At 40.6% G+C, this 26,492-nt stretch overlaps 1 protein-coding gene and 1 pseudogene across 4 annotated transcripts in view; both read right to left on the minus strand.

Annotated features, from left to right (window-relative positions):
- ITPRID1 (ITPR interacting domain containing 1) overlaps positions 1 to 26,492 on the minus strand; it is a 208,048-nt gene that overhangs the window by 10,767 nt on the left and 170,789 nt on the right. For all 4 annotated transcript variants that reach the window (XM_077491716.1, XM_077491713.1, XM_077491714.1 and 1 more), the window contains 3 exons: positions 9,531 to 9,607; positions 5,635 to 6,828; positions 1,158 to 1,285 (listed from right to left, as the gene is read on the minus strand). In XM_077491716.1, coding sequence (XP_077347842.1) covers positions 1,158 to 1,285; positions 5,635 to 6,828; positions 9,531 to 9,607 — 1,399 coding nt within the window. The remainder of the gene's footprint in view (positions 1 to 1,157; positions 1,286 to 5,634; positions 6,829 to 9,530; positions 9,608 to 26,492) is intronic.
- Positions 11,015 to 15,054, minus strand: LOC143996589 (MIT domain-containing protein 1 pseudogene; annotated as a pseudogene).

Raw genomic sequence — 26,492 nt, forward strand, 5'->3', positions numbered from 1 at the left:
ATGATATCTGTATAAAGATTTCATAGGACTATGGGGGCACCAAGGGTGAATTACTGATGGTTCGGTTGGGACCTGGGTCCAAAGATAACCCGACCCATTTGCCATTCTCAAAGCCTCAAACTATTGCTGTGGCATGTGTGCATTTGTCTAAGCTTCCAACACTGTTGTAAATGCTGAGTGACACTGTTGACGAAATATGGTCATGAACATATGTTCTGGATATGTTTTTATTTTGTCTTGACGTACACTTTAAGTGGGATGTCAGTGTACGTTCTCATTTATCCAGGGTCATGGTATATCTAGTGGTAATTAGTGGCTGAAGAAGTGGCTTAGTGAGCTACAAAATGACTTTAGCATTACCGAACAAGTAGCTAACTACTACTTTAAGTGAAATGTAAAGTAGTTTAGATTATGATACAATTCAAGTCTACTCAAACGCCTATTTTCAGTTTCTTCTGTGATTATAAGACATCTAGAAGTTCCTGCATTTAATTAGTCATAAATGAAGCTAACTAGGCCTGTTCCTAATCCATTTTGTATTAATGCATAGTGTTGTTTTATGAGTTTTATGAGTCACGTACCCATATTGGTAAGTAGCCATCTAAAGTATCTACTTTCTTCTGGTGATTTTTGGAACATTGTATGTACAGTATTTGAGGTAATTACACCTAAGGAGGTTCTTTCAGCTAAGATTACAATTGTTTGTTTGCTGGGGCAGGCAACCACAACTATTGTAGAAGCATGTATGGCAATGCAATGCAATTCTCTGCAATAATGTTAGCTACTGTTCCTGCAAATTATTTTATTTTTCCTACATAGGAGAAGTCAAAATAGTGGCAAATAATATTTTGGCAAAAATTAGGTTATTTTTTTATATATTAGATATGGATGAAAATCTTGCTACTTTTTAAAAAATGTCATAGATAGGAAGGGTATAATGGGAACTGCATATAAAGCAACCATGCCTGCAGAACATTCTGGTTGGTTCAGGATTCTATCAGGTATCTGTAAGTTTAAGAATCAAGTGAGGAGACCATTTTTAAATGTTTTCCCTCTTTACTAAGTAACATATAATAAGAAAAATGTGTAGATTGAATAGGAATGATTCCTAATCTAATAAAATGCTCTAATCTTTAGGCAGTATGAAACTGACTTACCTTTCTTCACTTGTGAGGACATTAAAGCAGCCAGCTTGTTGCTCTAGCAAATGTTGCTCGATTGCTAAAAGCTTCTCTCGATACGTCTGACATGCTTTTTTCATGTTATCCATATCATCATCTCTACTCTGTTCAGGGTAAATACAGATAATTATCAGATAGCCAGCCTTTCCTTCAATGATGACTTGTGATAATGACAGTACAAGGAGAAACATATGGATTTATTAGCTATTCCAAGAGTAGGCATTTCAAGGTGTTGAAAAGAATGGTTAGAAAAGGTTATTTGAAAAAATGTTCAATTTCAAAAAGATTTTCTCGAAACATCCAGCCAGAACACTCCGATCAGCGCTCCCAGCCATTGGTTGAGAGCGCCGATCGGGAGCCAATTGGCAGACATTTTTCGGTCCTGCCCTTTCCACAGAAAAAAAAAAAAAGGTTTTGTCTTAAAGAGGAGGTCCACCTAAAAAAAAAAAAAATATTAAAAGTCAGCAGCTACAAATACTGCAGCTGCTGACTAGCGATGTCGGCAGCTGAAGCCAAGCAATTGCGCAGTTCTCGGCAGCTGCTGCCGCCATTCTCATTGAGGGAATCAGGAAGTGAAGCGTTGCGGCTTCACTTTCCGGTTCCCTACTGCGCAGGCGTGAGTCGCGCAGCACGTCGTAAGTGGTCCCGCTATCTCCTGGGACCTGTGTGTTTCCCAGGAGACAGTGGGGGGAGTGCGGGAAGGGGCGTGACTCCCACTGGGGTCTATTCCCGGAAGTGGGTGCAGATACCTGTATTATACAGGTATCTGCACCCCCCTCCCCCCTGAAAGGTGCCAATTATGGCACCGGAGGGGTGGAGGAATCCGATGAGTGGAAGTTCCACTTTTGGGTGGAACTCCGCTTTATGTTCTACATTCATTTGCCACATGCTTGTTGTTTTGCTAACATTGAATTACTTGCTCACAATGCATTCCATAATGTACTAAGGTAATAGAAAGCAGTATGTGATGATCCCGCAGAACATGACAGAGTCTTAACATGATTTGTATTAAGTAACTAAGAATAGTTATAGCAGACTTTTTTTTTTATACATATGTTTAAATGATGATATTGAAGCATTTTGGCAGCCCAATCACAATCCATCTGAAAATTGTGTGAGAATCAATTCTGTGAAGGCCACTTATGTGTCAGAAAATTGTCAGTAAAATTCAGCTGAAAGGTGCTGAAATATCTCTTTATGCCATATAGATGAAAAAAATAGTTATATTTTCTATACTTATAAAACTTATAAAATACAATTTGAAGGCAATCTCTATCTTCAAATTGTGTTGCTTTATCTCCCATTGAACTACAGTGCCTTGAAATTCTCCACATTTTGTCATGTTACAACCAAAAACTTAAATGTATTTTATGTGAGAGACCAACGCAAAGTGGGACATAATTGTGAAGTGGAAGGAAAATGCTAAATGTTTTTTAATTTTTTGTACAAATAAATATGTGAAAAGTGTGGTGTGCATATGTATTCAGCCCCCCTGAGACAATACTTTGTAGAACCACCTTTCACTGCAATTACAGCTGCAAGTCTTTTTGGGGATGTCTCTACCAGCTTTGCCCATTCTTCTTTGCAAAATAACTCAAGCTCTGTCAGATTGGATGGAGAGTGTCTGTGAACAGCAATTTTCAAGTCTTGCCACAGATTCTCATTTGGATTTAGGTCTGGACTTTGACTGGGCCATTAAAACACATGAATATGCTTTGATCAAAACCATTCTATTTTTAGCTCTGGCTGTATGTTTAGGGTCGTTGTTCTGCTGGAATGTGAACCTCCACCCGAGTCTTTTTTTGCAGACTCTAACAGATTTTCTTCTAAGATTCCCCTGTATTTGGCTCCATCCATCTTCCCATCAACTCTGACCAGCTTCCCTGTCTCTGCTGAAGAAAAGCATCCCCACAACATGATGCTGTCACCACCATGTTTCATAGTGGGGATGTTGTGTTCAGGGTAATGTGTAGTGTTAGTTTTCCGCCACCCATAGCGTTTTGCTTTTAGGCCAAAAAGTTAAAATTTGCCTCATCTAACCAGAACACCATCTTTCACATGTTTGCTGCGTCCCCCACATAGCTTCTTGGAAACTGCAAACAGGACTTCTTATGGCTTTCTCTCAACAATTGCTTTCTTCTGACCACTCTTCCATAAAGGCCAGATATGTGGAGTGCATGACTAATAGTTGTCCTGTGAACAGATTCTTCCACCTGAGCTGTGGATCTCTGCAGCTCCTTCAGAGTTACCATGGACTTCTTGGCTGCTTCTTTGATTAATGCTATCCCTGCCCAGCCTGTCAGTATATGCGCATGGCCACGTCTTGGTAGATTTGCAGTTGTGCCAAACTCTTTCCATTTTTGGATAATAGATTGAACAGTGGTCCATGAGATGTTCAAAGCTTGTGATATGTTTTTGTAACCTAACCCTGTTTTAAACTTCTCCACAGTTTAATCCCAGACCTGGTGTGTTGCCTGGCCTTCATGATGCTGTTTGTTCACTAAGGTTCTCTAACAAACCTATGTGGGCTCCACAGAATAGCTGTATTTATACTGAGATTAAATTATAAACAGGTGGACTCTATTTACTAATTAGGTGACTTCTGAAGTCAATTGGTTCCATTAGATTTTAGTTAGGAGTATCATAGTAAAGGGGGTTGAATACAAATGCACGGCACTCTAGATATCAGATATTTAATTGTTAAAAAAAAAATTGAAAACCCATTTATCACTTTCCTTCCACTTCACAATTATGTGCCACTTTGTGTTGGTCTGTCACATATAATCACAATAAAAATTTCAAGGGGTATGAATACATTTTCAAGGCAATGTATATCACAGAAATTATTTTGTAAGGAGTTGCTGGTAAAAGTATTTTAAAGCCCAACTTCATCCCCACGTCCTGCTTTCCTCCTTTTCCCCCTTCCCCTTAGGCGCCATACACACTGTCGAACATTCCGACTGAAAATGTCCGATCAGACTGTGTTGTCGGATAATCCGACCGTGTGTGGGCTCCATCGGACTTTTTCCATCGTTATGTTCGACCAACAAAGTTTGAGAGCTGGATATAATATTTTCCAACAACATGATCCGATCGGACTTTGTCCGATTGTTTGTAGAGAATTCTGATTGGACAAAGTGCTACGCATGCTCAGATCAAATTCCTAGACCAAAGCTATTGGCTACTAGCCGCAACGTAGTCCCGCCGCAACGAATGAGCGTCATCACGTTCTGAACAATCAGATTTTCCAACAACTTTGTCTGACCATGTGTATGCAACACCAGTTTCGGACAAAATCCTTCGGAAAAAATCCGACAAATTTTGTGGTCGGAATGTCCGACTGTGTGTACGGGGGCTTAGTCTAGTGGTAGAGGAATATACAGAAATACTTACCTTATCCCTCCCTCCTGCAAGCTTTTTCCTAGTTGCAAAGCTGCTCCCTCCAACCAGCTTCCCTTAGCCGTTCTGCCGGTCATTGGCTTTCATCATGTACATTCTAATGCATTGAAAGCCTGCTTATACTCAGGAGTGGAGGGAAGTGTAGGTTGCTGGAGAAGAAATAATATTTAATAGAAATAATTATTTTAGTCTATTCCTCTACCATAAGCCCTTGTACACACGGTCGGACATTCCGACGGAAAATGTCCGATCGGACCGCGTTGTCGGATAATCCGACTGTGTGTGGGCTCCATCGGACTGTTTCCATCTGAATATCTGATGGACAAAGTTTTAGAGCTGGATATAAAATTTTCCGACAACATGATCCGATCGGACTTTGTCCGATTGTTTGTAGAGAATTTCGATCGGACAAAGTGCCACTCATGCTCAGATCAAATTTCTAGACCAAAGCTATTGGCTACTAGCCAGAACATAGTCCCGTCGTAACAAAATAACGTCATCACGTTACGTACGATCGGATTCTCCGACAACTTTGTCCGACCGTGTGTATGCAACACAAGTTTCGGACAAAATCTGACAGATTTTGTTGTCGGAATGTCCGACCGTGTGTACGGGGGCTTAGTCTAGTGGTAGAGGAATGTACAGAAATAATTACTTTATCTCTCCCTCCTGCAAGCTAGTTGCAAGGCTGCTCCCTCCAACCAGCTTCCCTTAGCCGTTCTGCCGGTCATTGGCTTTCGTCATGTACATTCTAATGACATTGAAAGCCTGCTTACATTCAGGAGTGGAGGGAAGTGTAGGTTGCTGGAGAAGAAATAATATTTAATAGAAATAAGTATTTCAGTCTATTCCTCTACCATTAGACTAATCACACTTTTATCTATCTCTTGTAGTGCGGAGAGAAAAGGGGGCATTAAAAGGCTATTTTTTACGTATCCCAGAGTTAAATTTTAACTTCACAGAGTGTACATCATTAATGACATGGCATACAGCACTAAGCAAACTAAACATTGGGTCAAAGTAAAATAAATAAAAATATATTTCTTATACATACCAAAGATACACTGATAAGTGATTCCCTTAACAAGCTCAGTGTGTCTGACAGTTCCTTTTCTATATTGACGTAAGAAGACCTAGGTCTGTTGGGTACACTGTGTCTGCACATTGTTGGACATCTTGATACGCAGCAGTGATGACAGTGGCAGCAATGGCAGCAGGCAATATTAGGTGCAGGATGTGAAGAATGATGGTGGCCCCATAGACCCGTATCAAATGAAAGTGACTCAGTGAGAAAGCTGCTTCTTTGATGAGAGCAATGATTGTTAGTATAGCAGTCATTCAACCACCCTGTTTCAGTTTGACTACAAGCATCTTTTCTATCAGCCACACAAGAAAACAAAGCATGCACTTCATTTCGGTTATTGCTCGTGCTGTAAACCGAGTGTTGTCTACTAGCGCTTTCGCCTGGATCTTGTAGCAAGTTTGAAGACATCTGTATGGTTACAGACTTATAAATGTTTGTGTTTAACTCTGTTTGGAATGTACTCTTTTTGACTTGGTGGCAGTAGCGAAGCTCATGATCGGAGTAATCAACAGACTCGGTTGGAGTCTGGGCATGGAAGCTGAAGTTTTGTGAACTGTTCACGGGAGATGATGTCCATTTCACACTTGATGATACCACTGAACACTCATCATCTGCAAATGAATTACTCTCACTATCACTTTTAACTTGAGAATGACTTACATGTCCCCCAAAACAGTCTTGATCATCACTTGTCTCACTAGAGAATTCACTATTCATTTTCCTGATGTCACTTAAGTAATGTGTGACATAAACTGGATATTCCATTTCAGAGGACACAGGGGTTTGTGTTTGTCTGTTATCCATCTGGTCCTCTTGTTCACCGTGCTGAAAGTAACTTACACCATTAGTAATTTCCTCCAGTTCATTCTCAGTATCTTCTAGTATCGATGTCTGCTTATACATTTCCTTCATATTGCCAGCAGGACTTTCAAAACTCTGGAAAATGTCATCACCATTTTCTGTAGTCATTGATAGTGATTTGTACATATGTTTGCCCGTTGGAAGGCTGTGACTTGTAGAAGTTACTGTAGAATTCTCAGTCACCTGGGGATCAGTAAAGTCTTGATCATCATATTCTTCACTAATATCTGGAAATTCAGAAGAACTGCTCTTCCCATGGAGAGTCACCTGGCTGTCTAAGCTGTCTGAACTTCCATGCAGATTCTGTAGAGCAAAAGAGAAAACACAACAAGCCAAAGCAAATTATTAGGGTGGATTTAACAGGTTCATCCTTTCAGGATATTAATACTTACTCTGGGGTGCAAAATCTGGTGCAGCTGTGCATGGTAGCCAATCAGCTTCTAAGGCTGGCCATACATTATACAATTTTCTTCTATAGATTTCCTTTAGATTTACCAAAACCATATAATATGAGGTCAAATCTAAACACTTTTTCAGTTTGTGTGCAATCAGGCAGGCCCTTGTACTATACAGTTGAAGGTAAATCTAAAGGAAATTGAATAAGAAAATTGTATGGTGTATCACCAGCTTAAAGCGGGAGTAAACCCAGTTTCAAAAAACACTTACATTCCCGGCATACCGGAAATGCTAACTTTCACATTGGTTGTGCTCTCAACAAAACTTTCAAAGCCAATGTCTGGTTTCATAACTGATCACATGTGCGGCATTATGGCAGTTGAAGAAAATCATTAGAGGCCAAGATGGCGTCTTCCTTGACTGAAAGCGATAGAAGGGTTTACTTCTACTTTAACTTCAGCTTGTTCAATTAAGCTTTGACAAAAAAAAAACCTGGAAGCCGATTTTATCAAGTTTATCCTAAGCATGTGTTAGTAATGACAGCTAAGTAACCCCTACATTCAACCAGAAATAACTACCTGTAATTAAAGTGCATCTCTAGCCAAAACGCAGTGTATTGTTTTAGATAGAGAAGGGAAGGTTAGAACTGATGTCAAGTTTATACTGCCATGTCTGCTTCTACTGGGAAGACTACCCCTCAATATTTGTGCTGTTGACCATGACACAGAAAGACAAATTATATGTTTCGAAAATTTCATGTAAATACTGAATGTACAGTAAAGTGGCCCTGGGACACATAAAACCTAAATTTTCTGTGAATAAAATTAACTTGTTTTTCTTACAAGCATACAGTACATACCAGAAAGTATAACCTGACAGGTTATGATGAGGTGTCTCATAAACCTCAAAAGGAATGCAAAGCAAAATAAATACTTTTTAATTCCATAATACAAAATACACAATACAATTTCTTAACACAAATAATTTATGGATGCCGGCAAAAGACAAACATTTCTTTCTACCGCAGGGCCCCAGACCCAGTGTGCATCCTGAACCAATAGTTTAGAGCACAGATACAGCCTAACAGTATAGAGTCAGTTAGTCCAAACAGCATACAGCTATTTCAGGTTTGTTGTCCATAAATATTGCAGTTTATGAAAACCATGGCTTCTTTGAGTAGGGCTTATAGCCCAATGAAAAAAATATCACCAGGTAGGTTTTAGTAAGGTGGTCTTAACCACTTGACCTCCGGAAGGTTTGACCCCCTTCATGACCAGGAAATTTTTTGCTATTAAGCACTGCGTTACTTTAAATGCCAATTGCCCAGTCATACCAAACAGCCCTCCACTGAACCAGTGTGAAGCACAGAGGAGCTTTCTTAAAATGGGAGGTATTTTCTTGCCATCGCAATTTAACCATTTGCCACCCAAGGCCATCATATGAAGTCCTGGACTTTGAGTGGAGAGATCTGAATGATGCCTGCAACTACAGGCATCATTCAGATATCTTCTTTTTCAGCCAGCAATTCCCTGCACCATAAGAACAATCATAGCGGATGTTCAGACCTCCGGTGCTTCTACCAGCTCACCCGTGTTATTGGCAAGCCAGAAAAGGAATCCACTGGCAGCGGAAGTTCACCATAGAGAATACTGCAGGCCAGATGGTGCCCGGCTGTCTTGTTTATTTTCGGAGGCCCGGGCACAACGTTATGACATCACAACCGGCCTGGTAAATGTAAACACTGTTGTGTACTCGGAAAGGCTGAGATTGTTTTTTTTTTTCTTGGTCTCAGTCTTTCCAGCCTAGAGAAGAGATGTGTAAAAAAAATGTAATTCAAAGGGCAAGTGTAAAAAATTAAAAAAATTAAAAGAAATGAGAGTGCCCCTGTACCTGCATGCTCACAAGCAGAAGTGAACACATATGTACGTCACACCCACATTTGTAAATTGCGTTCAAGCCACACATGTGGTATCACTGCGAATGCTAGAGCAAGAGCAACAATTCTAGCCCAAGACCTCCTCTGTAACTCTAAACTGGTAACCTGTAAAAAAAGTTTTTAAGTACCAAAGTTTTTCACCAATCCACACGTGTGCGCAATTTTAAAGCGTGACATGTTAAGTACCTATTTACACGCCGTAACATCATCTTTCACGTTATACAAAAAAAATTGTACTAACTTTAGTGTTTTGTTATTTTTTAATTCATGAAACTAAAAATGACAATAGTGTTTGACTCCTTGGGGGTTATTTATGAAAGGCAAATACACTGTGCACTTGAAAGTGCACTTGCAGTGCACTTGGAAGTGCAGTCACAGTAGATCCGAGGGGGACATGCAAGGAAAATAAAACGGTATTTTAGCTTGCACATGATTGGATGATAAAATCAGCAGAACTTCCCCTCATTTCAGATCTACACCTCCGATTTACAGCGACTGCACTTACAGTGCACTTGTAGTGCAAAGTGGATTTGCCCTTCGTAAATAAACCCCCATTGTCCAGAGCCACTGCAACCAGTATCTTTCCAACCTGTCAAGATTTCTCTTACTTCCTGATAAGGTGAACAAATTGCTTCCTGATATGGTGAACAAATAGCACAGAACTTTGTCTTACCTTTAAGGGTAAAGGTTCCGGAGGATCCTCTTGAAAACCACTGCTGTCAGACTGGCAACTGTTTGTTCGTGTTATTTCTACAAAACATATGAAAAACATTTAATTGATTTAACAAAATTTACAGTGCTTTACAGGCTGGCAGTCCAATGACATTGAATGCACCTACCACAATTAGATAAGCACACTTATTCGGGTCCACTTTGGGTGCCAGTTGATTTAGCTACCAATATACCAACAATGAAAGAACATCCAAACTTCATGCAGAACATGGCTTGGTAACAGACATCAGAAACACACATTTAGGAGGCACTGGATTTCAATGCTAATTCCAATAGTACAAATGCAGTCTTCAAACAAGCTCACTGGCTCTGGTAAGGCAGCTCTCAAACACACAGAAGTGCCTTAGTGGGTGTCCAAAAACAACTCAAAGTAGAGAAATACAAATGGGCTATATAAGAGTGTAAAACTTCCTTAAAAGAGAAGTATAGAATTTGTTTTTTTTTAATCATACTTACCTAGGTGGATGCAGCATTGGTCCCCCAGCCGACTCTAACACTGAGAACCGAGTGATCAAACACAGCAGATTACTCAGTTCTCACAGCTCTCTGCTTTGCCCTGCTCACTGGTGGAGGGAGGCAGCAGCGGCTGTTCAGACTCTCAGGGGCTCTCAGAGGCTGAGCCGGGTGCCGGTCCAGGCATATGGGCAGATTCCAACCATATGCTCGCAATCTTTCCCGAGCCTGGACCTGCTTTGTCACATCAGCCGACAACAGGCTGCACTCCTGTGATCCACAGGAAAAGTATAGCCAAACGAGCTATGACTGTACTTCTCCTTTAATTGTTTCTAATACCGTTGCATAAAAACATTGAATGCATTTCAGGGACAACATAACCCCACCTTAATTAAGTCTTAGCCCTTGTACACACGGTCGGACATTCCGACAACCAAATCCGTTGGATTTTGTCCGTTGGATTTTGTCCGAAACCGTTGCATACACACAGTCGGACAAAGTTGTCGGAAAATCCGATCTTTCAGAACGTGATGACGTAATTTCGTTATGATGGGACTATGTTCAGGCTAGTAGCCAATAGCTTTGATGTAGGAATTTGATCTGAGCATGCGTGGCACTTTGTCCAATCGGAATTCTCTACACATGATCGTAGTATGTCCGATCGGAGCAGTTTGTCAGAAAATATTTCCAGCAAGTTGGAAAATTTGGTCCGACGGATATTCTGATGGAAACAGTCCGATGCATACCACACACAGTCGGATTATCCGACAAAACGGTCCGATAGGACACATTCCGACGTATTCTCCGACCGTGTGTACAAGGGCTTAGAAGAATAGAATAAGGGACTTGAATGGACTAAGAGTAAGCAATACCCAAACGGATCTAAATTTATTCTGATGAAAAAATGTATTTTGGCTTGGGGTTATTTTTTTTTTTTTTTTTTTTTTTTTTTTTTTTTTTTGTGTTGTACTTTTCTTTATTAAAAATATCATTACATATAAAAATACAGTAATAACATTCTCAATATGAGAACACAGTAAAGAGATATGTATATAATTCATGAGATTATAGAAAAACTCTGTATGTATACCTTTGACTTCCACGTATGTATTGAGTGACATAGTTGTAGGATGTGGTATTCTGTGTTTCGAAGTAACCAAATACAATACAAATGCTAATCATACACAGGTCAGTTTTTGGATAAATGTAACTAGTTGTCAATCACAGAAATAAGTGAACAGGTCAAGGCAATACACTACCAACAGTTTCTTTCAAAGTCCTAAAACAATCAAAGCTATGGATGGCAGGTTACCTTGATCTATACCATCAACCGCTGGTGGCTACATATAGCTGTGTGTACGGGCAGCATAAGATTGGACACTCTGACTCTTTGTTCTACCACGCATTTCGCAGAATGCCTACATAGTATTTTTGTCACTCTTTAGGCAGCTAGTAAGCATTTAGAAAGCAGTCTCAAAGCATCTCAAATGCCAACTACACAATGAGAAAACGGCACACGCTCAAGAAGCAATAAAATGATAATTCTAAATGTTTGAAAACTGCTTAACCACTCACACTGTGATAAATGGGAGCTGATGGCAATGGCAGGCTGTGAGACCCATAACGGGATCATCATCATTCAAACCTGTGCAGTGAGCAGGTGGCAAGCTTGCCAGCTACATGCTGAACACTTATGAACACCATCTACTAGCAGGAGTCTTCAGGCTAATCTCCACACACAATTTCTGATCATGCAACTGCAAGATTAAAAAATAGGAACAGTCACTGACAAATCCAAACTCCAATAAAAAAACAAAACAAAAACATCACTTCAGGATTTAAATGTTATGCTCCACAGATATTTTATGCCTTATGGTTTACAGGTGTCTTCCTCTGTGCACAATGTATGCTTCTCCTTCTTTCCATCATAAGGTTAATGCTATCCTTTCCTTTATAATCATGTTAATGATATCCAACATGTAAAGTGTATGCTACCCCAACATTTCATATTCCTCATATGTGTCTGTGTTATTGTGTACTTGTATGATAAAGTATTCTGTTCTCTTTGCTTTTATTTCTTTTGTCTAAAATACCTGGTGATCCTGTCAGTCCTCTGCTTTCCTATTTAAAAGTGCCAATGCCACGCATGGAAGTACATCTATCCCAGAATGGTCAGTTTTCGTCTTTGTATTCTACCTGCGCACAGCCTGCCTGTACTCCAATGGTCAGACTTCTACAGACACGCCCCCTGCACAGATAAGATCACTATACGTCAGTATCTTTGCCTCCTGCTGACATACCACCCTGCAGTCTTCACCCTTACTTCTCTAAGCCCCGTATGTAATTTAGAACAGAGGCCATGTGATCACATATTTAAAAAAAAAAAAAATAATAATAATAATAATAATAATAATAATCTATTTATAATGTGTGTATGAATAACTTTTTTTAAATATAAACTAAAGGTCATTGGATAGGAACACAAGCAAGCAATGTGCATTTTCTTAGACAGGGTCAGCAGTGTGGTTTGTCCACATCCAATTCGCATGACAAGAGAGCCTGTGATTGGCTCTTAATCGAGCCAGTTCACACAGCTCCGGACGGCCACGGTTCGCACTGAAAAAGGGTCTTGTGCATCTTCTGGTCCGTTTCAGGTGCAAATTCAGCCAAAATTTTGGACCCGAATCGCACATGAAAAGGAGAACAGGGACTCCCTGCTGTGTGCTGAGGCCATAGCTAGTGTAGACCCAGCCTTAGTGAGTGCCTATAGGAAGCCATCTATCAGTGCTAGAGTGACAATGGAAAAGACCCTTGATTGTCCCACACTACTCCCTCTCCCTTGTAGAGTCCTGTTATGCAGAAAAATATTAGAGGCGATTATCTGCCTGGAGTTTTGGGTATTTGTCCTGTTAACAGTGCATAGTGTACAATAAGTAAAGGTTTTTCTGTACTGATTTCCTGCATGGAGGGGGGGGGCAAACAGTTCTGAATGTAAACGTAATGAGGATTCAGAGGTATGGCATCACAAGTAGTGAAAATGCAGTGCGGCATCATAATAGTATATGTACAAGTATAAATACGACCAATCATTTCTAGCAATCATACAATATCATAGCTGGGGATGATTTTGTTACATCAAATAATGACTTCCACGTTGGTCGTGACTTCCCGACAACAGAATATTCATGAAAGCATGGGCGTTACTCGTTTATGATATCACCAAGTTATCATTTTTATGATGTACTCTGCTGCACTTCTAATTGCATCTATAAACATTTCTCCAAAATCCTGTATTAACAGTTTATAGTAGCTTAACCCATAGAAAGGATGTGATTACAGTAAGCAGTTTTATACTGTGTGGAGATATAACAAAAATAAATAAATCCATGTATATGTGCTCCAATAACAGTCCAAAATCAGCAATATAAAATGATTGCAAATATTACAACACTTTAATTGGCAAATTACAGATGGGACTTTAGACAGCCCCATTTTATGCTACTTAAAAATCTTCACTGCATTACCCTTATTAGCATTTATCTCCTGGGGTAAGCCATAATGAAGATAATGTTCATTCATTTTTATTTTTATTTTTTATTTTTTTTTTAACTCAGCATGGTGTCACCCTCCTTGGTGTCCAGGGATTTCTGATGTTTAAGGAATAATTGCTATTTCCACAGACATTGAGTGCAAATGGTAGTAATAGAATAATAGCTGCCTGATACAGATACAAAACTAAATGGTTATCTCAAGTTATCATTTAACAGATCTTGCAACAATTATACGCTACTATATGCTGGGAACGTACCAAAAGGAAGTGCTTCATATTTTATCTCAAACACATTACATCATGAAGTATATAAAGTAAAGCTCAAGAACACATGCCAAGTAAGAAAAGCTGTGTTTGCATGCTTCCATATAACATCATATAAATTACTTTATCAATAAACACAATTTTATAAATAAAATATAAAGGCATAAAAACACAGGTATGGTTTCCCTGATAAAACAGATTACGTTGAATGAATGTCCAGTGTACTAATACAGCAACAGAAGCAGCAAAATGACAAATGTTGGTTCTTCCAACATGGATAGTTTTTGTGCCCCAAAGCACACTTATACCCTCGATGGTCCCTGGATTCGGTTTCAGCACTGAAAAACAAGATATGCCAAACTTTACCACTGCTCCAAAGCTACTTAGAACACCTCTTTAAAAGTTGTATAGACTTTAGTCACGTTTTTCTTGTGTGATTGTTGTGGAAGATATCGACTGATGTTTCGTAGCAGGGCCGCAAGTCGTAGTCACAGGAGCCAATAGAAAACCGACTCTGAGGTTTCTTAAAATAGTCAAGACCTCGACCAATTTTAATCAACCAGCCGTTGTTAAATCTGATCTCCCGGTCGTGGATTGATGGGGAGAAGCTGAACTCTAAAACAACGCCATAATCCAAAAGGGAGATTTTTATCTCTTGAAGAATGCACATCTGTTGATCTTTCCCATTTTCCTGTTCATCTCTTGAAGTCAGTAAGTTGATTTTCTTGATCCTGGAAGGCCCCTTAATAAGCATTTCGCAAAATCGTAGAAAGTTATACAGTTGATGAGTGTGCCGGATATATGGGTCCTCCACCCACACTTCTGTTAGTGTTTCATCCACATATGGCTTGAAAAGGTTTTCATAACTGTAACCCGTTGCATTTTCTACAATCTTGATTTGCTTGTGATATTTTCCCTCTTCTTTCTCTTTTACCACATGATGTTTAATTTGTTCAGCTCTGTCCATGTAACTTCGCAGTTTCTGTCTATAGTGCGTTTTCTTTGGTTCATCTTTTGTACCCTTCAGCACTTGTAGCAGCAGATCGATGCCTTCCTGGTAGCAGACCAAGCTCTCCTGGAACCTGCCGTTGTTGTCCAGCTCCACTGCTCTCCTGAGCACCACTCCTGCCGAATTCTCCATACCGGACAGCACAGACATAACGACACTTGTGATTCAGAATCTCCCCCCACACAACACAGCTACTGGCTTGGGGTTATAACATTCTAATCAGCAGCAGTTAAAAGCTTTTTCTACTGGTTATTGTTTCCTTTGAGTCCACTCAAGTCCTTAGTCTATCTTTCTATGCCATGATGAAGGGGGAGTTTTGTTGCCCCCGAAAATGTGTTGGCAGTCTTTCTGTGGCAGCATTACAAACAGTTAAATACACTTTGGACTCTTTCACTTTGTGGTTTGATGCTCATCTGTACATTTATACTGTATTTTGGTCAGAAATATATAATTCCCTGAATTATAAGTGCTTGCCTAAACTTTGTACCCCAATCATTTGGTTTCTACAGGGATATTTCATTATACAGAAAGCATTGACAGTCTTGCTATTTTAACTTAGCACTTTTTTTTTTTCTACTGGTTATTTTCCCTGCATGCTGAGCAATAATTGAAATGAGAAGATCCCTCAAGGCCACCACTAGGGGAGTTTCTCGAGAGACAGGAGATGGGCAGCTACTTCAGTTTCCTACTAAGCCCCTGTCCCATTTCTCAACAGCTCCCTCTAGTGGTGGACAGAAACTTTTATGGCAATACAGCAGAATACAAACAGAACCTGGGAAGCTGCAGGCGGTTGGGAAAAAAATATTACATTTGTTTAAATGCACAATCCTGTTTTGTGTAACAGGCTGGGAAAATGACAGCTAAACAATCTAACTGAAATTGCTGTTACTCTGAAGCAGTTAATGGACTGTAATGTCCTGTACACATGGTCAAACTTTCCGACGGAAAATGTGCGATCGGATCGTGTTGTCGGACAATCCGATCGTGTGTGGGCTCCATCTGACTTTTTCCATCGGAATTTCCAACACACAAAGTTTGAGAGCTGGATCAAACTGAACAAACTGAACAAAATCCTATCGTTTAAATTGCGATCGTGTGTAGACAGTTCCCGACGGACAAAGTGCCACGCATGCTCAGAATAAATTACGAGATGAAAGCAACTGGCTACTGCCCTCTTTATAGTCCCGTCGTACGTGGTTTACGTCACCTCGTTCTGAACGATCGGAATTTCCGACAACTTTGTGCGACTGTGTGTAGACTGTGTCTATGCAAGACAAGTTTGTCGTCGGAATGTCTGACTGTGTATACAGGGCATAACAGTTTGGATGTTGCATTATTTCAACATTTATTTTAATTTAAAGACTAGTGGTAGAACATTTTGCTGTGCCTGAGTTTGACGTATATACATTTTGAAAAAATAAATAAAAAGCCTGAAATATTTGCTGCAGAGTATATGTTATATAGGAAAATCCTTTGTTTGTAGTTGTGCCAAAAGTGACGATAAAATAACTTTAAAAAAGGAATGCTGTCCTATGTGATATGTTAATATTGTCAATGTAATATGGTGAAAGTCCACTTGATGGCAGCAAAATGACATATTTTTGTTATTTGTGCATGTGTATATAGATAGCACTGTGTATTAGACTATTAGGTATGTGTAGCTTAAAGAATCATTAAGGTATCACAAATGCAAACTGATTTTTCCCATATTATGTCCGTGAAAGAAGATTACCAAGACTGACTTTTATATTTCTAAATAGCTGTGCTCCTATTAGCCTTGAAAATGAGTGTATCTATTACAGAATTTGTAGAACAAATATAATGCACATTCTGTATTATTTTCTTTAATTAAATGCATTATAACATTAATCCACAATGTATTGTTTTCAGTATGGTGTGCCTACGCATAATTAAAGTGAGCCGAATATTGGGCAAGCAAACACATCACTTTACAGGAGCCAGCTTTTACTTACTTTCCCACACCAATTACTGCCCAGATTTGCAGCTGCAAACTGGAGAAATACCTAGGAATGATGGAATGAGGGAATACATGGCATTTCTTGGTCTCCATCTTTAATACTGAGCTTTGTGCTTAAGTGACCAGGCCTAAATATTGGTGAAGATATATGCCAGCACACCATGGAATGACACAAATAGCATCCAAACGGGTGATTTTTTGCATGATCAAAACACAAGGATAGTGCAACGTTTCGGAACCGTGCAGGGCCCCTTCGTCAGGCATGTGATGAGTAGTAGTACAGGCCTAAATATTATCACATGTCGAGTTAAGAGGAGCCTGTGTATACTTTGACTTTCTTGCTGAGATTAAACTGGATCCTAAATGAGCTGTGAACAGATCAGGGCAGTGCACTGAAGGAAAATCAATACTGCTAACATGGCCTCCTGTGCAGCAAACCTGTTATTTTGACCAGCATGGGCAAAGTACAGGTTTACTTTAAATACACATGTACACAGGGCATCTATTTGGGCTGAAAAAATGTTAGGGAAATTCACAGCATGATAGCAAAACCTTGCTTAAATGCATTTGTGGCAAAATCTAGACCGAATCTACAGATATATTGTATGACCGACCGACTGCCAAAGTGGTAACTTTCACAGAGGTCTCAAATGCTATACATATTATATTTAAATGGTAGGTAGATCTTGCTGTGAGAACTTGTGATTAATAATATAGATACATAGAAAGCATATATTGTAATTCACTGTAGAGATCCCGGAGCGAAATAAATGACGTGTAAATATAGTTAATTAATGACAGTGACTAAACCACATAAATATACAAAAATAAATATACAGATGCACATAAAAAGAAAGTATATAAGTAAAAAAATTATAGTACAAAATTATACAAATGTACATATAAAAGACTATGATTACACAGGAGCAGTGGAATTAACTGCTTCCCGACCGCTTCACGCACATATACTACACAGAAGGGCACGTACAGGCAGAATCACGTACCTGTACGTTGCCATTTTGCCCTTTAAGAAATGGGTTTGCGCGCCGCTAGCTCCATGAGTGTGATCGCGGGTCCCGCAGACTTGATGTCTTGATGATCGTCTCATGGAGAGGAAGAACAGGGAAATGCTAATGTCAACAAGCATTTCCCCCTGACACTGATCAGCTCTCCCTGTAATCAAGAGCGTTGATCAGTGTCGTGTCACACATAGCCCCTCACAGTTAGAATCACTCCCTAGGACACACTTCACCACTACGGCACCACCTAGCGGTAAACCCCTTCACTGCCAGTCACATTTACACAGTAATCAGTGCATTTTTAATTGCAATGATCGCTGTATAAATGTGAATGGTCACAAAATCACGCCAAAAGTCCAATCTGTCTGCCATAATGTCACAGTCACTATAAAAATTGCTGATTGCTGCCATTACTAGCAAAAAAATAAAATAAAAATGCCGTAAAACTATCCCCCATTTTGTAGATATATATAACTTTTTTGCACAAACCAATCAATAAACGCTTATTGTGATTTTTTTTTTTACCAAAAATATGTAGAAGAATATGTATCGGCCTAAACTGAGGGCAAAAAATGTTTTTTTATATATTTTTGGGGGATATTTATTATAACAAAAAGTAAAAAATAATGCGTTTTTTTTCAAAATTGACGCTATTTTTTTTATAGCGCAAAAAATAAAAACTGCAGAGGTGATCAAATACCACCAAAAGAAAGCTCTGTTTGTGGGAGAAAAAAAAGGATGTCAATTTTGTTTGGGAGCCACGTCGCACGACCACACAATTGTCAGTTAAAGCGACGCAGTGCCAAATTGCAAAAAGTGCTCTAGTCTTTGGCCAGCCAAATGGACCGGGTCCGGTGGTTAAAATGCTAAAAGAAACTACAATATTAATGTACTGTAGGAATGATACAGATACTTGTCATTTGTTACTCTTCCCTAAGGTATCTGGATCTGTTCGTGTTTGTTTCTCATGGGGTTTCTAGGCCTTGAGTCTGTTTGTGAAAAGTGAACACCATTAGTAAACAAGACATGTGTGCCCATTTTCAATTTAAGTTTAAGGACATATTACACTCTTAAAAGCGATTGGTTTAAAGGCTTACTTAAAGTGAATGTAAACCCACTCTCATCCTTTCTAAACTACTGCAATATTGGTTATCTAGGATATACATGCTTCCTGCATGTATACTTATCTGTCAAATGTCTCCCCTCTGTCTGCTATGAGACCCGAAAAACTGCAGATTTTGTGGGTGGGTCTGTTCTCCAGCGCTCAGTGGGTGGGGTCATGATGTCAGTAGACTCCCCGCCCACCTCAACACTCCCCTTATCAGCATGCATTTTCTCCTGTGTATTTCTTACACTGAACGTCTGCTATGATCTCTAACATCCAATCAAAACCCAGAAAAGTCCCCACATGACTTCAGCATGCCAAATCATGCTGAGGTGTGGAACAGCCAATCCTTGCAGAGCAGCAGAAGAAAGGAGTGGGAGGGAATTAAAAAATAATGTAAATCACCTGTCACTCGCAGCAAGGGGGAGGATTTGACAAAGTTTTTCTCTGTTTGTCAAGATTTATCTCACTAAACAATAAAAGAGGATTGTGCAGAGCTGGATTAACCCTTTGTGGCAAGACTGGGCACAGATGATAGGAAATCTTATACTCTACATTATGACATAATCCTCAGTTGCCAGCATAAAGGAAAAGTAGTAGTGAGAAAAGGTACCAACTTTAACCAGTTGTGTGCACATCTGCATGCGGATGTGAAAGAAGTGGGTCTTTTGCATATAAAGTTAGAACTGAAAGGTATCTCTCTTTCTCATCTCAGAAAGTTGGGCGGTATGATGCAAGCTCTCATATTTATATACTTACAGGTTCACAAAACAAAAAGAAAGAGCTATCTAATATGCTCAGAGCATGGAAAGGACCTTGTTAGTAGTCAGTGTACGTCTGGTGGTAAGGTGAATATTGCAGCACTGCCATCTTGTGGTTTAATTCAAGTAATAATTGCAGATAAGCTAGTAATACAACAAACATCCTATATCTAAAATGCAGAAGTCAGCTCGCAATATTATTTACATTTTAACCACTTAAGGACCGAGCCTGTTTTTCAGAATCTCTGTTTACAAGTTAAAAACATTTTTTTTTGCTAGAAAATTACTTGGCAGTCATTACAATACTTTTTGTCACACCGTATTTTCCTACAAATGCACTTTTTTTTGGAGCAAATTCACTTTTTCTAATTAAAAAATAAGACAACAGTAAAGTTAGCCCATTTTTTTTATTTTGTGAAAGATAATGTTACGCCGAGTAAAATGATACCCAACATGTCACGCTTCAAAACTGCGCCCGCTCATGGAATAGCGTCAAACTTTTACCCTTAAAAATCTTCATAGGCGACGTTCAAAACATTCTACGGGTTGCATGTTTTGAGTTACAGAGGAGGTCTAGGGCTAAAATTATTGCTCTCACTCTACCAATTGCGGCAATACCTCACATGTGTGGTTTGAACACCGTTTTCATATGCGGGCCCTGCTCACGTATGCGTTCGCTTCTGCGTGTGAGCTTGTTTAAAAAAAAAAATAATCTTATTTATTTTATTTATTTTAAAACGGTAAAAAAAAAAAAAAAAATTGGGTCACTTTTATTCCTATTACAAGGAATATAAACATCCCTTGTAATAGAAAAAAGCATGACAGGGTCTCTTAAATATGAGATCTGGGGTCAAAAAGTCCTCACATCTCATATTTGGACTTAAATGCAATAAAAACAAAATTGTCATTTGAAAAAAAACACAACAAAAAATGGCCCTTTAAGACGTGTGGGCGGAAGTGGCTTCACTGACGTCGCTTCCACCTTGCTATGGTATGGAGATGGGTCGGGGCCATCTTACCGTCACTCGTATCCATACCAAGGAAGGAGAAGGACCCGCATCCACTGCAGAGACCACCATTATCGTAAACAGAACTGCCCACTGAAAAGATGGATACCTCGGTTGTGGCAGCAGCTGCTGCCGTTACCGAGATATCCATCTTTTTTTTTTTTTTAAATGTATATTTATTGAAGAATTTTTTGTAAACAGTACAAAAACGTCATACATATGGTACAGCATTCAATAACATTGGGTAGACATGGTAGGGGCACCATATTGTAGGTTACAAGTGGATCAAGTGACAGGATACACCATGAAGCTGTATACAATGGTGATAACATGACTGAAAAAGGAAAATAGAACGGGTCAAAACATGAAAAATCAGACGTATGGGCAAATATGGGTGTCTTCGGCCTAATACAATATAGTGCAGTAAACAAGATACTAAATCTCCCTAGGGTTACTTAAGGAAGAGTTGACACTAGGGGCAACAAAGGATTCTGGGTTGAACATGGAGGTATCCCATGGGTCCCATATCTTAAAAAATTTAGGCAAGGAGTCATGAGCTATTGCCGTCAAATGTTCCATCCTACGCATGTGCGCGATGGACGAGACCACATGTGCTTGCGTGGGAGGTATGGGGGACAGCCAATGAGCTGGTATTACTCTCTTGGCAGCTAGGAGTATAAAAGCCATCAGTTTTTTAGCATATTTAGGGAGATCTAGGATCGGAAGGCCCAAAAGGTAATGCGTCGGGGTTAGTGGGATATCCCTTTTCAGTATTGATTGGAGAATGGATTGGACCATAGACCAAAAGGACGTGATACGTGGACAATCCCAAAAAATATGAAGGTGTGTACCGACATCCTGTAAGCACCTCCAGCATAAACGAGACAGTGAGGGATCATACTTATGTAAAACTTCGGGGGTTCTATACCAGAACATTAGTACTTTGTAAGCAGTTTCTTTCTGTTCGACACATCTCGAAACTTTGGAGATGGAAGTCCATATCTCCTGCCATTGAGGGAGAGAGAGATATCCATCTTTAAAGTGCCGACGTATATATACTGTGGGCGGTCGTTAAGAAAGAAGAAATGAAAAATACAGAACACCTAACTAGTTTACCTCTAATTATGTAAATGAATAGATTTTGAAAATTTCACTAAATTACAGAAACCTTGTGAGTAGAGGTGGTAGGAATGATGTTATTCATTTCCTCCAATAAAGAATGCTGGCACACATATTGTTTCTGATTTGCCCTTATCTGTAAACATAAACTCTGGAGTAGGTATTTAGGAGCACCTTTTACAATATCTTGTATCACTATAAAGTAATTTAAAATATTTATTGGTCAAGTGCAGAGGTCTCCAAACTGCCTTTATCCAGCCCTTGGAGCACTATTCACAGGACCGTCTTTTCGCATGGGAGTTGCCCGGGGGCCCCACCTGCCCAGCGACCCAGGACCGTATAACCCAGGGGCCCCAAGTGCTCATGGGGCCCCATCGGGGCTGGCTCTGATCTAGGGGGATGCAGTACTCGCTCTTGGCTCTATTGTGCATGTGCAGTTCCTGGTTGGAGCCGACAGAGACCGAGAGTCTCCGCACATCTATCTGAGCGAGTGACGCTATCTGTACCCGCCTCCTTTCTCTCAGTGTGACTTATTCAAGTTCCTCATAGGAGAAGCTGAGAGGGGGAGGAGTGAAGCCAGCCTGCAGTGGAGGACAGAGTTCAGCCTAGCCTAAGGTAAGCTAGCTGAACAACATGCAGTCCTGGCTGTCGGTGGCTTATCTTAGTGGGCAGGAGGAGTAGTATTTTTATTTGTTTATAATGGAAAGAAAGTAGTGGCGTGATGGAGGAGGTGGATGGACAGAGAGATGCAAAGAGTGAGGAGTGAGTTAGGCCCCTTTCACACATACACGTTCAGGTCTGTCAGTTTTTCAGACGGAACTGATCGGATGCTCCATTCACCTCTATGGAGCGACGGATGTCAGCGGTGACCTGTCCGCTGGCATCCAATCCGCTAATCCAGATGGATGGAAACCCTATTGTCCATCCCTCTGGCAGATGGGGTGAAAACGGACAGGCCGATCTGTTTTCAACTGATCCCTCATAGAGGAGAGAGGAGCTCTGACAAGTCCGTCTCTCCACAGTGAGCAGAGACGGACCTGTCATTCATCGGCTCAGCGGAGTGATCCCTGCTGAGCAAGTGGAGTTCGTGAAAACGGACATGTGGGTGAAAGAGCCCTAAAGAATGGAGGTATAGACTGGGTGACAGAGAGATGGATGATGGGATAGAGCAAGGCATGGAGAGATGTGGGTGAGACAGAGAAATGGAATGATGAAGCAAAGGATGGAGGGATGGAGTTATGGAAAGAAAGAGGGAGATACAGAATAATAGAGGGATGAAAGCGATGGAGGATAGAAAAGGTGGAGGGATATAAGGCACAAGAAGTTGTGGAAAGATAAAAGAAGGGAGGGATAGAGTAAGAGAGGGATGGAAGTGATGGAGGTTGAAGAGGTTGGGGGACCCTGCAACAGAGGGAGGGATGGAGACAGGAGGTCTTTAGAATTGGGGACGTACCGTCTTGTGATCCTGGTTGCTACTTGGGATTGGGTTGCGTTTGGTTAGTAGTACCGGCTTGTGGGGGCCCCAGAGCATTACTTTGCCCAGCATACCACAATACTATTAAGATGGCACTGACTATTCATCCTGCTGATATGAGACACTATTCTGCCCTCCGACACCAAAAATGGGGCATAATTCTTGCCATTGACATCAACATGGGGTGTCATTTCTTCCACTGACACCAACAATGGGGTACTATTCCTCCCCCTAATACCAAAGATGGGGCACAGTTTACTCCCACTGATGCCAAAAAAAAATTCTATTTCCGCTGGCTACAGTCCGGCCCTCCTAATGTTTAAGGACATTAAACACAAACACTTCCATGGGTTTTGTAGCTTATTGTGAACTTTAAACTTGTTTTTTGCTTTTATTTTCACTTTTTGTCACTGCCTGATAAAAGAAAGTAATGCAAACGGCAGGAGCATCATTTGTGCCAATGGACTGTTTAGAGGATAATAAGGCCTTAACCTTTGTTACCTAAACAGATTTTCAAGCAATCTTACACATCGTTTGTGACTGACAACTATCTATAATTATTGCCCATTACCTTGGCGTTTTTTCATTGCATACATTTGCATATATGTAAATCCACACTGACATGTCAAGGCACCTTTACAAAGTGTGATACCTAACTCTGTTACTGAACATGAGAACTAAATTTGGGACATAGATAAAGCAAAGAATAAAGTGACACCAGGCTCATCTTGAACCCTACCCACAATAGAGTTTACAATCTGTCTGTACAACATTTTTTCAATCTCCTGTAGACAGTGGCGACAGAAGACTGGGCCACCGCTTGTAAAAGAGCTAGAAGAAGGCGCGGAGGCCTGGCAAGAAGAAACGAAGAGGGGGACAAGACCCCCGAAGCCGGAAGAAGAGGGCGGCGGCGACGAAGAAGAAAGCCGGGCTCCTCCCCTAGTAAAAGAGCTAGCAAAAGAGCAGAAGATTGCGGAGGAGTACGATGAGAAGACCCCCGAAGACGGAAGAAGACCCCCGAAGCTGTGCAATAAACAATTTTAACCCTTGTGTTTTTTTACATTTTTTTCACAGGTGAATGGGTAGGGGTACATTGTACCCCATACTCATTCACATAGTTCATTCACATTATTAAAGGGGGCTCCCCCGGATTCCGATAAGCCCCCGCCCGCAGACCCCGTCAACCAACGGCCAGGGTTGTCGGGAAGAGGCCCTTGTCCTCAACAACATGGGGACAAAGTGCTCTGGGGTGGGGGGGCCTGGTACGGCTCAGGAGGGGGGGCGCTCGCTCGTCCTCACCCCCTTTCCTGGCCGGCCGGGTTGTGTGCTCAGATAAGGGTCTGATATGGACCTAGGGGGGGACCCCCACGCCGTTTTTTTGGCATAGGGCTTCCTGGAGCCGCTCTCAAAATGAATGGACTTTCCTCCATTTGTGTGGGCAAGTCCATTTCAAAAGTACGGTGGATAATTGGGCGGACTATGTCCGCTGGACCAGTTACGTGTGTGGGCAGGTCCACTCGTTCGGACAGTCCGGCGGATTTTACGGCGGTTTGTCTGCCAGACTAAGTCCGCCAGATAGTCTGATCGTGTGTACGCGGCATATGACACAGAAACACACATGAAGTCAAGATTCATTCAGGCAGCTGAAGACCCACAATGTGTATCTGTGCCAAAAACAACAACCAAAAATGGCAGCTGCTCCATTTATTTATTAAGGAAGATGCCTATGGGTTGGGTAGTAACAAAGAACTCCAATAAATCATCTTTGGAGAGCACTGTCATCTTCTCTGTCTGCCTCTTACTGTGGCAGACCATGGGGATCATGTTAGCACAAAGCTAGTGCCAATGACCAGCAATGTAAATTGAAGATTTGTGACAGCATTCATGTAGGCAAGGGCTTTCCACTGACTAACAATTTAAGGGGTTGTTTTAAAGTGGGTGTAAACTTCCTTGGCTGATTTCTACATACAGGTAAACCTATAGTAAGGCTTACCTATAGTTACAGTAATGCCGCGTACACACGAGCGGAATGTCCGACAGAAAAAGTCTGACGGAAGCTTTTCATCATATTTCAATCCTATGTATGCCTCATCAGACTTTTATTCTACGAAAATTCAGACGGACATAGAAATAGAACATGTTTTAAATATTTCCGATGGAACCAATTCCTATCTGTAAAACCGTTCGTCTGTATGCTGTTCCGACCAACCAAAAATTGTGCATGCTCTGAAGCAAGTACGAGACGGAGGCTATTGGCTACTGGCTGTTGAACTTCCTTTTTCTAGTCCTGTCATATGTGTTGTACGTCACTGCGTTCTTAATGATCGGACTTTGGTGTGATCGTGTGTATGCACAATAGTTTCAGTGGAACTCCATTGGAAAAACCTTCAGAGTTTATTCCAATGGGAAAACCGGTCGCGTGTACGCGGCATTACTATCTCCTAAAAGTTCACTGTTTAGGAGTTATTTCCTTGCCAAGCCACTGCTGAAGTCAAAGGGTATGCCGTGGGAACAGCACCTCCCATGCACATGGCTACTCCACTCAAAGGACAGGAAGCCTGTGAACCCGGAAGGAAGATTTTTTATTTTTTTTTAAACAAGTTTGGTACTGCTTTGAGGCCCCCTTTGGGCTACTTTTCCACAAAAAACAAGATCCCCTAGCAGCTCAGGCTGCAATATGTACTTTCAATCCAGTGCTGTTCCCCATGTTATTTCTTCTCTGCCATGAGATGTCCTCGGTATTTAAGGTTAAATGACGCCCAGGAAGATAAAGGACATAGTGCAGTGCATCATGGGCATTGCCGCTGTGCCCTTCCTTTACAGTTCTGATGTTAAGAGTATTTATGACGCCATCACGTCAGTGGCCATCACTGCAATTGTTTGTAATCAAGACAAAAATCAGATGACCCTGTAGCATCCTGTGACCAGCCTGAAGACATTTGGACAAAGGCAGAGGGATGTACCACATTGCCACAACAGTTGCTGCTATCTTTACATGGAATGGAATTTATACATTAATGCCTGTTTTTTTTGTATTCTAGTCTCATATCGAAAATAATGAGTTTACTAAAGTGATAAAAATTCTTGTATGACAGAATAAAAATTTGGAAGTGATGTAATGTGTTCTAGTGTTTTTTTATTTTATTATAGTCGAACGACAACTG

This window comes from Lithobates pipiens, unplaced genomic scaffold (genome assembly GCF_037356315.1).
Source record: "Lithobates pipiens isolate NorthernLeopardFrog02 unplaced genomic scaffold, aLitPip1_a1.2 Scaffold_19, whole genome shotgun sequence".
Taxonomy (NCBI): Eukaryota; Metazoa; Chordata; class Amphibia; order Anura; family Ranidae; genus Lithobates; species Lithobates pipiens.